The sequence below is a fragment of the Plectropomus leopardus genome, chromosome 23, assembly GCF_008729295.1.
Source record: "Plectropomus leopardus isolate mb chromosome 23, YSFRI_Pleo_2.0, whole genome shotgun sequence".
Taxonomy (NCBI): domain Eukaryota; kingdom Metazoa; phylum Chordata; class Actinopteri; order Perciformes; family Serranidae; genus Plectropomus; species Plectropomus leopardus.
This window is the reverse complement of record NC_056485.1, coordinates 20,608,707-20,620,799: the sequence shown is the minus strand read 5'-3', so window position 1 is coordinate 20,620,799 and position 12,093 is coordinate 20,608,707. Positions and strand designations below refer to the sequence as shown.

Below are 12,093 nucleotides of genomic sequence, written 5' to 3'. Positions count from 1 at the left end.
CACTAAGACTCAACAATCAGCCAACTAGATTGTGGTATTCAAAAGTCAAAGGTCAAAGTCGCTGTGACCTCATCTGTCATTTGTAAAAAGCAATGACTCAAGAACACGTCAAGGGAATTTCCTCAGATTTGGCACAAACGTCCACATGGACTCAAGAATAAGCTAATAAGAAATCGGTGGTCAAAGATCAAGGTTGCTAGGGCCTTGTTTAATTCATTGTTGTTTATACGATATCTCAAGAACATGTTTGGGGTTTTTTTTTTAAAATTTGGCACAAACGTCAATTCATACTCAACAATGAAGTGATTAGACTTTGGAAAAAGGTCTAAGTCAGTTTGACCTCGTCTGTGTTATGTTTCTGAAGGTGATAATTCGAGAACAGCTTGCGAGATTTTTTTCAAATTTGGCACAAATGTTCACCTGGACTTAGGAATGAACTGATGAAAATTTGGTGGTCAAAGGTCACTGTGATCTCACAAAACATATTGTTGGACAAAATTAAAGAATTCACCTGCTAACTGTTAGAAAATTTCACACACATGTCTAATAGGGTGATATCCAAAAATAGATATCCAGAAAGTCAATGGTCATCTTCTCCGTGACATCATAATGTTCTCCAGAAACGTGTTTCTGTCCGTTATTCAGCGTCATATCTCAGGAACAGATGGGGAGACATTTGGTCCGACACTGAATTGTTGACACTAATCTGTAAACTGTGCTGATTGTATAAATCTTCTGAGCTGTCGGGGGAAGATGAGTCAAATACAACCATGAGACAGTAATTCTAGTTTTGTTTTAGAAGAATGAAGCGTCAGAAAATTCAAACTGAACATGAACAATAACACTGAGGAATTAAATGTCACATAAACGCTCCTCATTTCCATCTATTGTTCATTTTGTCGTCTACAAACTGATGTTATAATAACTCTGTCTTCAGTTTTCTATCATCTTCTATTTCCTTTTTTCCCTCGTTACAGCTCTATTCTCTCTCTCATCTTGCAGCAAGAAAAAAAGCAGAGATCTCCTTTTTTTCTCGTTGTGGGTGAAAACATTAAAGTCTTTGTTTTTTTTGTTTGTGTTTCCTGTTTACAGAAAGTCAGCGAGAAGGTCGGTGGAGCAGAAGGAACCAAGCTAGATGATGACTTCAAAGAAATGGAAAAGGTACATTTACATCTGTCAGTCTAAAGTAAAACAATACTCCAAAACTCATATAAATCCAACCACTGCAATGCATATTAAGACACTAAATATATAAACGTTTGCTACAGTGACGAACTCTGCTTGGTTAAGTCCACTTTCTGCTGTCACTTTTTTTTTTTGAAGAATATGAAAATGTTTCCCAAATATTCATTCATTTTCAGAATTTAATCTCTTCAGATGTCAGTTTTTGTCATGATGCCCCTATGTTTTTAGATGAAAAAAAAGAATTGAATGATTTCCCTTATACAACACGCAAAGTATTTTTTTTTTGTCACAGTCTGGGATATGTCAGTGTGTGAGTGTAGCTGCTGACAGTCTGGGATATGTCAGTGTGTGAGTGTAGCTGCTGACAGTCTGGGATCTGTCAGTGTGTGAGTGTAGCTGCTGACAGTCTGGGATCTGTCAGTGTGTGAGTGTAGCTGCTGACAGTCTGGGAAATGTCAGTGTGTGAGTGTAGCTGCTGACAGTCTGGGATATGTCAGTGATCAGCAGCTACATTGACTGTGACAGGTCACCTAGTGGAAATAGCATGTATTTCCTCCAGATGCCAAATATGGTCAAAATGACCTCATCAGGTGGAAAATAGTCAAAATGACAAATTCAGAGTCAAAAGCCCAGAATGACACCCAGAAATAACACAAGTCCTGTTTTTCTGCTCTGATGGCTGTGGGATCAAAAATGTCAGTTTGAATGGGTTTCAATGGAGCATTTTTGGACCTGAACAGTCTGAATGTAACTATTTAGTTTCCACAGTGTATTTTAGACTTATTGTAGGAGCTGAAACGTGCAGTGATTGATGAAAAAAGTGCTGTCTTCAGTCTTTGCCCTCTTATAAAAATTAGTTTCTTAGTTCCTTAGTTCCTTAGTTTGTTAGTTTGTTAGTTTGTTAGTTTGTTAGTTTGCGTCTCTCACAGTTCTGATTTTGTTGTCCTCTGCAGAAGGTGGACATCACCAGCAGAGCAGTGTTGGACATCATGACCAAAACCACAGAGTACCTACAGCCTAATCCAGGTACCAAACACACGATACACCACCACAACACGTAGTCTAAAACATCATCAGTGACTCATGATTTAACCCCTCGCTGCCCCGCAGCATCCAGAGCCAAGCTGAGTATGATCAACACCATGTCAAAGATCCGCGGCCAGGACAAAGGACCCGGGTACCCGCAGGCTGAGAGCGTCCTGGGAGACGCCATGTTGAAGTTTGGACGGGAGTTAGGGGAGGAGTCCAGCTTCGGTAAGTGGGAGAGCACATGTATTTAAAACGTTAATGTTTTATGATCGGAGGTTTCTGGCTAAAAATGCATCTTGGAAGTTGGAGCTTATTTTTACTTCAGCATTTTTATGAACACAGGCTTTTTAACTTCATTCTTCTCTCCCAGGTTTGGCGCTGATCGATGCCAGCGAGGCGATGAAGGAGCTCGGGGAGGTGAAGGACGCCTTGGACATGGAGGTCAAACAGAACTTCATCGACCCGCTGCAGAACCTCCACGACAAAGACCTCAAAGAGATACAGGTGAGCATAAACACCTGTTATCATGAATCAGACCTGCGTGGTCTCCAAAGTGATTTTAATTTGTCTGTCTCGTGTCCCGTCCACTGCAGCACCATCTGAAGAAGATGGAGGGACGCCGCCTGGACTTCGACTACAAGAAGAAGCGTCAGGGGAAAGTCCAGGACGATGAAATCAAACAGGCGTTGGAGAAGTTCGACGAGAGCAAAGAGATCGCAGAGCAGAGCATGTTCAACCTGCTGGAGAGCGATGTGAGGACCGTCTTTTTTGTCGTATTATAGGATGTTTCTAAGTTTTTGGAAGTTTCTCGGAATTTAGGATGCTTGAAGGATTTTAGGACGTTAGGGTCTTAGCTAGGACCTCTGTTGGGGGGTTTGGGGGATCCTCCACTGGCACTTTGATGAACGCTCTGTTTTGATGCTGTTTTATTCACTCTGGCACTTTGTGTATACTGAAAGTGCAAAAACAATTCACAGTGTGAATCACTTTATTTTATTGTGAATTAGAAAATGTTTGGGGGGCACACAGCACCCTGTCAGGGGAGATAGAAGATTTTTGACCAATGAAGCCAAAATGAAACTGCTTACTGCAGCTTTAAGGTGCTTTAATGCAGTTTGTCAATTCTGAAAGTTCAGTAAATGTCTCTGTTCAATTTCAGTGATAAAAGTGGACATTTGCGGAAAAATAAAAAATGAATAATGTGGAATGTGGAGAAATCGAATTAGATCATGAGCTGAGGGGAAACTGCACAAACATCATTTTTAAACCACAATGGATCATGAAACGGCAAACACGGACATCGTAATAAATTTAAAAAAAAGAAAAAAGACACAAACATAATGAAATATTCACCATGTTGGTTGATGTTGACATTGTTTTTGTGTTGCAACATTGCCACGGCAAAACAAAGGGCAGTGATCCTGAGCCGTGCCGTGCTGTGCCAAGCCAGACCCCGGCCCAGCATGGACACAGAACAGGATGTGCTGTAAAAAAAAAAAAATTAAAAACGTATGTGTTTGTGTGTGTGTGTGTGTGTGTGTGTGTGTGTGTGTGTTGCAGATAGAGCAGGTGAGCCAGCTGGCAGCGTTGGTTCAGGCTCAGTTGGAGTACCACAGCCGCTCTGCCGAAATCCTCCAGCAGCTCTCCAGTAAGATGGAGGACAGGTATCGATCTCTGTGCCCACCTGTGACAAAAATAAACCAATAAAAGCGGATACTCGTGGTGAGACAAACCTTCTTTTTAACCGTGTGGGCCTTTTGTCCAGGATAAAAGAGGTGTCCACTAAGCCGCGGAAGGAGTACGCTCCGAAACCCCGAATGGCCCTGGAGCTGCTGCCGCCCAGCGAGAGCCACAACGGGGGGATACACTCGGCCAAATCGCCCGGAAGATCACCAGGTACAGAGTGTTACAGAGGTGTTATATTTCAAGTTGTTTATTCATCCCATTCTCATGTGGGCGAAGTGGAGTTCTTCAAATTTAACACAAACGTCCACATAGACTCAACAATGAACCGATCAGATTTTGGTCAAAGGCCAAGGTCATTGTGAGCGTGTGTCCATCCCATTTTCACGAGACGTTTTATCAAAAACACCTTTAAAGGATTTCTCCAAATTTGGCACAAACATACACTTAGAATAAACAGTGAAGTGATTTGATTGATGCAGTATCTCACATAACACATTAAAACAGGACTGTTATGGAGCTCAAAAATGTTAACCGTACCTGTATGAGTCCATGTACATCAGATAAATAGCGGTATTAACCCTTTGAAAATGAGAAAGTTGGGTTGATTTCTGTGGAAAAACCCAAAAAGTACCTGAAAATTGTCTGGTTTGGCCACCCCTATCAAAACTTTCTGGGGGCACTACGGCCCACAAATGACTCACAAAGAGGCAGCTCAGCAAGAAATTCAAGGTAAGAACCTCCAATATGTCCACTAGAGGTCGTCGCACTTCATTTAAAATTCTTACACTGGTTGTGTCCGTCCCCCCACAGCCCCCATGGACCAGCCCTGTTGCCGAGCGCTCTACGACTTCGAACCAGAGAACGAAGGCGAGCTGGGCTTCAAAGAAGGCGACGTCATCACCTTAACCAATCAGATCGATGACAACTGGTACGAGGGCATGATCAACGGCCAGTCGGGCTTCTTCCCCATCAACTACGTGGATATCCTGGTGCCGCTCCCTCATTAGGTCTCGCCATGGACCTTAACCCCTTCGACCAATCCAGAAACCCCTGAAAACAGCCTGTATTGCATAAACAACAAAAACCACGCCCTCCTTCTACTTCTTCTTCTGTGCTTCTGTGCAATTCTGCTTTCACAAAACGGACTGAAATGACTGAGACGGAGACGTGGTGGATGAGACGAGGCAGTGGGACAGTGAAGAAGAAAGGGGGAGGAGGATTTTGGTGTGAGAGATGCAGAAGAAAGGTAGAAGAGAGGGACTGAGAGGGACAAGAAGATGGATGGATGATCTTTTACAGCGCTCACTCAGTCGCGCTCCGCTCAGCCGGGCAGCACTGGAAACCAATGAGGCTTTGGAGACTTAAGGCGCGGTGTATATCTACGTGCATGTATGTGTCTGTATGTGCGTTTTGACCCGTTTACTCTATTATGACCGAGCCAGCACAAAGTCCTGCTTGACAGCTTTTTTTCATGCTGTCTTCTCCTCTTCTTAAGTTTCTTGCTGTTTTTTCTCTCAGAGTACTTCTGTCTTTTCTACCTTGACTTGCCTTCCTGTGCTCTTCTTCTTAGATTTCCCAGCAACTGTCACAGTCTTCCCCACTTTCTGTCTCTTTCTTTCTTCCCTCCTTGGCTAGCACTGCCTTTCAGCATGGCTCCACACTGTATGCAGGCCTCTATCTAACCCATGATACAGTCGGTCACCGGACCCTCCTGCTTTTTCGAGAATATCTCTTGTAACATACTCGGCCTCTCCGAGTCTGCGTAGACTCTCGGCTCAGTGGCTGTATGCATGAACCAGCCAAATCAGAAATCTGAGTGACAAAATGCTACTTGAAATGTAGTTTTCAGGAGTGCATCTTTGAAATAAAAGCTGTATCTGCAATAAGTAGATTATTCCAGAATGAAAAAGACAATGCTCGATCACTTGCTTTGAGGGTCAGAAGTAGCATTCGTTGTTAAACATGTCAGCTCCAGAGATGAAAAAGAAAAATCTTGATTTATCTGACAGCAGCTACACGCTAACAGCCAGAACATGCCAGTTGTATTGAACCAAACTTTGAAAGTCGTGGTTTTTCCAGTATGCATAGAGGAAAATATGCTTGTGTTTTCTCTGTGTACTATTCTGAGTAACCAATTCACAGTGTTTTGTGTGTACTGTGTGGAGTAGATGCTTGTTAACTCGTCTTATATGTGGCCTGTATGCAGGAATATGTGAACGGTGGTAGCCATTCTGAAATTACTGTTTTAAGTCCTCTAACTTAAATTACGTTTACAAAGGCTGATGATTGGCAGGAAATCAAACATTTAAAACATTATATCATTTCCCCAGTGCCCTTAACTTCACTCAACATCCTAGAACTCGAGGAATTTGAGAATGCTAAATAAATTACAGAACCCTCAGAACATTCTAGAATCCTGGCAGCGTTCCATACCGCTCAGAACACGATCTGATCCAATGAAATTTCTCTGTAAAATTCATCAACCTCATCATGGCAGTGATTCTGACTTGACCTTGGGGAACATTCTAGAACTCAGAGAAGTTCTAGAATCCTCAGAATGTTGTTAAAATCTTTCCAACATTCTAGAATCTTGCCGGCATCTCTTCTTCCCGCAGAACGTTACCTGATATACTGAAATTTCTCTGTAAAATTCTTCAGCCTCAGCATGACAGTAAGTCTGACTTGACCTTGGGACCTTCTAGAATGCTGTGAAAGTTCCAGAACCTTCAGAACGTCCTTAGAATCTTTCAAACATCACAGAACCTCAGAACATTTCCTCAGCATTCTTGCCCACGGAATAATCTGTAAATGTTCTGTCATTCCAGGATCTTGGCCACACCCTGATATGCTCCGTTACATTTAAGAAACTTTTGAACTGAGGAGTTTGTTGGTGTCATTTTGAACTATAGAAGGATGTTTTTAGACCTCAGAAGCATCCTGGATCGATGTCATATATTTGGGCATACTTAGAACATTCTCGAACCTTTACAGCATTCCTGCCCACAGATTTATCTAGATTATTTTTTTTTTATCATTCCAGAATATTGGAAATATTTTAAAACACTCCAGTACATTTAAGAAACTTTTGAACATGTAGTTTCTTAGTTCTTACGAATATTCCAGCCAGGTTAGTGAAGTGGTTGGCATTGGTGGTAAATGTTAGCCGTGCTAGTTCCCCGGAGTAAGCATCACGTACAGTATAAAGTGGGATTTGTTCAGTGGCTATAACTGTTACTCCACTTAAGTGCTACCTACATATGTTTGTATGTGTACGAAGCGTTCATTATAAGGCAGTGTTAAATAGTCTACTCTAACAAAGACCTCATGAGAAAAGTTAATTATAGTTAAAGGCTGTTTAATGATTCAACTATTATCACTGAATTCGGATGAAACAGATTTCTCTTGTAACGGAAACCATCAGTTTGTGTTTTGCCTCTGATGGCAGCAGAACATTTTTAACTTCAGGAAGTTGACAGAGTGCTTTACAATTAGACGATTCTATTTGAGTCGACACTAAAAGCAGTTGAAATGTTGTAAAGTTAAGATTTCTTTTCAAACGTGTTCTCTTCTTATGTCTCATTGTTCTGTTCAAACAAAACATAACACTGAAGAACTTACTTTTATATCCATGGTTTCTTGGAATGGGCGTTCAGTATGGTGCTGGGTTTATATCAACTCCATTGTACATAAAACAACTGAATAGTGTCCAAGACTGGAGGTTTACTGTACCCACAGCGTCTTTGCTCTGGTATACGTGCAAGGTCCATGCTAATCACTTTGACTCTTGTTCTCATTTACCATGCTAACATTTCTAAAATAATAACATTTAATGGATATTATATTGAATATTTAATGTATCAACTGTATTGTTAAATTAAAAAGCTTAGGGTTTTTCCATCTAGGTATTGTTTATTTAAGAGTCAAAAAACGTCTGTAGTTTATGCTAGCATGGCTAATGCTAATGTGCCAGTTGTGGCTAACCAGCTAGCGTTTCACTTCACATTCCCGTACGTATGTTTTGGTGATGCAGTGTTGAGCAGAATACTTAATAAGTGAAAGTATTTAGTGCCTGAATACTGAATACCTCGTCCTAGATGTAATAGATTCTATTAAAATACAGAGAATAGTTACATATTCAGAATTAATTTGGGATACATAATCTAAAAACGGTTGCACTCTGAATTCTTTTATTATGTTTTCTGCATTTTCCTTAATGCTTAATAATCACTGTAATATATTTCGATTATTACTATAATTATTGCAATAACAGCCATGCTGACTTCTGTTAGCAAGAGCTTTAGGGGCATGGACTGGACCAAACGCTGTTTCAACCAAAGTCTTTTCTTAAGTGGGCGATAATGACGCATTTTAGGTAATAAAGGACTCAAAAGTTTCTTTTAAATTTCTCCTTGAATTTCGTTAAGATGTTTTTTCTTTGTCCCTGACCCAAAATCTAATACCACATTCCAAACATAGCTCATGTTTCAAAATAATGTTTCAAATACTGTCATTTTTAACATATAGGTCTGAGGTATTAAAGTATTCTTAGAGTTTATAAAGTGTTTAAAAATGTACAGATACTTCTTTTTTGTATTCTGAAGGTGTATTCTGAATATTGCATTACAACAGGTCGAGACAGTCCATCATCCAATAGCCATAAAGTAGGTTACATCGTGCCGGTTGTTGGCAAGTTGGCTGACAGTAATAATATTTTACCATGTTTGCAACAGAGAAACATATTTTATAAAATGTTTTGTTGGAAGATGGGAAAGAGTTCCTCTTGAAAGCTATAATGGTGTTTTCGACACAAATAATTAAAAAAAATATAGATTCAATATAATCTATCAAACATCAATAAATAATCAATACAAAGGCAATAAAAGATGATCTAACAATAAAATCATTTTAATAAAATGGCTCTGAAAGGAAAACTGTGGATCTATCTGTGGAGCTGTAGACATCTCTTGCATTGCCAAAGCACATCGTATGTGACAGCAACAATGCAATCACTAACTAACACTAACACAAGTACCTAACTCGCTTTCTGCCACACGCCTGCTTCTCCGTAACTGTTACAGGTTGTTGTAAAAGACGGGAGTTTTGGAGCACAACTGTGTTCAGTGTTTTCTTTTGATTTTCTTTTGTCTGTTTGTTCCGAGTCTGAGACTTAAATTTTCTGAGTCCGCCTGTGGAAAGTCTGTGAGCTGCATGCAACTAAACCGCTTTACGTCTTTGCGGCTGTTTGAGATGGTTTTCCAAAAAAAAAAGAAAAAGAAAAAGAAAACGGGGAGATATTTGTCCTGCTGGAGCTTATGTTAACTGATACTCTTCATTTTCTAGTTTTCATTTTTAATCTTTTTGACTGGCCGAAGCTTTTTTGTTTAGTTCTCCTCTCCAAATTACAAAGTGCTTTAAGACCTTATTGAATTTTCTTGCACCATTTGTTGCCCTTGTCTTTTATTTATGTTTTCTTTTTTGTGCTGATTTGCCCTCTATGGCGACATGTATTCTAACCTCAATGAGGGACTTGTACAGTGTTACGCTCCATCTTTCCTTTTCACCTTAATGAGAGTCGGACCTCGGCCACGTCACCTGTCTCAGTTTGATGTCTTTAGACTTCACTTTACTGGTTTTTCCTCAGAGGCTCAGCTGCTCTGAAAGCAGAAAAAGTCTTACTGGTTTGGCTGCACTTCAGAGGAGTTTATCTGGCTGACTTTTTATATTCAGGTGCATCTGAATAACGTATTTAATGGAAAATTGGGCACAGAGGAAGTCTACCGTGATCTAAAAACTCCACATTTCTCATTCAAGGTCATCGGTCAATGATTACAAAATTTGGTTACATTAAATAAGTAATTTTTTATTGATTAATATAGTAGTAATTACACATAAAATGCATAAACAGCCATTGCTTTGTTAAATATGATAGTAAATATTGTCATTTGTAATTTAGGTTTTTATGTTTAATTTTCACATTTGTGGACAATTAAGTTTTCTGGGAAAAAAAACTCATCTTTTTTGGGAAGATTCTTATTCACACAGAGTAAGAGAAAATCAACACCACTCTCCCAGCTATAGCTGTCAGTTAGCCTAGCTTAGCATAAAGAGTGAAAACAAGGGGAAACTGCTAGCTTGGCTTTGTCTAAAAGTGAAAACAATAAGTGAATGTTTGAGAGACTAAATAATGTGTTACATTTTTTCAAAAAATTATGTAAATTATTATGGTTTGATTACAGTTTGTTCTTGTTTAGTTATCTGAATTTGCCAGTTTGGCAGACTTTTCCGCCTTTTTTGAAGCTCCACCCACCAAGATGTAACTGAACCAATCAGATTCCTGTGCAGTCTGCAGTGTGGTGATGTGGCCCTGGTCCGGCCTGTGGCCCTGGTCCGGCCTGTGGCTCTGGTCCGGCCTGTGGCCCTGGTCCGGCCTGTGGCTCTGGTCCGGCCTGTGGCTGTGTCACATTATACTGTATGCCTTGTGGCTGTGTAAAATAGCCCCTAAGCCTAAGGAACCTGGTGTCTTCTGGTGAGCTACACGTGTGTATGTGAGTATATGCACACACCTCATGGCTATTTATTTATTTATGTATTGTATGTATTTATTTATTTATTTATTCCTGCGTCCTATTTATTGGTTCGGCACCTGTGGCGTATTTGACGATTGTCAATACATTGGTGTGTGATGTGGAGGAGGGGGTGATGAGGGGATATTTGGGGGTGGGGGGGGGGGGCGTGGTCAGTGGAAAAACCTAGCTGTGATACTAACTCTAACTGTTGCTCTCCTCGTACTGGACGGTGATATAATCTAAGACCACTGTATGTATAACTGCTTGTCGTGAAGATGATCTACAATGTAATGACAATAAAGAATTAACACTATGATGACACTCTGCTGACAACAAGAGTCCAATCTGTTCTACGTGGATCTACGCTGCATGTGCTTCCTCTGGAATTACTCTTATTTTGAAATCTAACATGTACTCTATAATAAGCAACCGCATAGAGTGGTACTTTAAGGTCCAGTGTGAAGGATTTAAGGGCGTATATTGGCAAAACTTAAAAATGAAATATCATAAAAAATCAAATTGCTTTAATTAACACCCAGTCCTTTTTACTAGCTCAGTGTGGCAACACATTTTGACAAAAAAGCCCTGTCTAAGTTAAGTCTATTTCTTAAAAAAAAATAAGAAAAAAAAATTAAATAAAAAAATAAACTTAATTCATAATAACTATAATTATTTTAAAAATGTTTTCTTGTTCCACTAAGAAAATCATCACAAGACAAGTTTCTTTTTATTTTTTATTTATTTATTTATTTATTTGTGTTGCAGTAATACGCTTTCATACAACGGAGATATTGTGAATTATATGATAATTAAATCATCCCAGCTCCTGTCTTTGTAATTTAGTAATTTGAACATATCAATTATGATAAAGTGATTAGACATTCATTGGTGTTGAATATTATCTACATGGAAGTAGCTGCAGGGCTCTACTGTAAAAACGGTGTTTTACTGAGCTGATTTTGTGTGTGCTGTGAGCCAGGATGGCCGCTGGTGGCGCTGTGGGGACATGTTTCTCTCCTGCTGCTTGTTTCCCTCCTCAACATCTGAGGCTTTCACGTGCTCCTCAAAAACTCGAATTTTACACATACGGAGCGGCAAAATACGACTTTTCGCGCGAAATCGGGCCCTTTATTCAGAAAGTCAGATTTGGTATAAAAAGGACTGAATGACAGTTTTTCAGGGGATATTTTTGTTTATTTGTAAAATCAAACATGCTGGAAGAGTGAGCAGATTTTGTCAGGATTTTAATATTTCCGAGGGCCATTAAAGCAGCAAACGGCCTGACCCACTTTTCACACGCGCCGACGGAACGTTGGAACCAGAGTTGGAACGTTCCGTCAAGTTCTACAGAAAAAGACACAAAACCGCCGGAAGTGATACAGTTTGGCTTCAAAATAAACAGTGGTGGAAAATCCTGTAGCCTTTACTCAAGTAAAAGTACTAATACCATGGTTGATTTTTTCGCTTGTTTAAATCCTCGCAGTACTTACTAGTATTATGAAGTGGATTTTTTCCATTTGAAAAGATATTCTGTGTATTTTATTCTGATTCTGATTCTGATTTATCTTATTTTTACATGCAGGTTTTATTATGTCTTTTTGTCTTTTATGTGTTTGATGTGAAGCAC

General features: G+C 39.7%; 1 protein-coding gene across 1 annotated transcript; it reads left to right on the top strand.

Annotated features, from left to right (window-relative positions):
- Positions 1-1,098: 1,098 nt before the first annotated feature.
- On the top strand, positions 1,099-7,905 carry LOC121962127 (endophilin-A1-like). The gene is made up of 8 exons (XM_042512325.1): positions 1,099-1,161; positions 2,139-2,211; positions 2,296-2,439; positions 2,585-2,718; positions 2,808-2,966; positions 3,775-3,878; positions 3,980-4,110; positions 4,711-7,905. The coding sequence occupies exons 1-8, from the start codon at positions 1,153-1,155 to the stop codon at positions 4,905-4,907; spliced, it is 951 nt and encodes a 316-aa protein (XP_042368259.1). The 5' UTR covers positions 1,099-1,152; the 3' UTR covers positions 4,908-7,905.
- Positions 7,906-12,093: the final 4,188 nt, after the last annotated feature.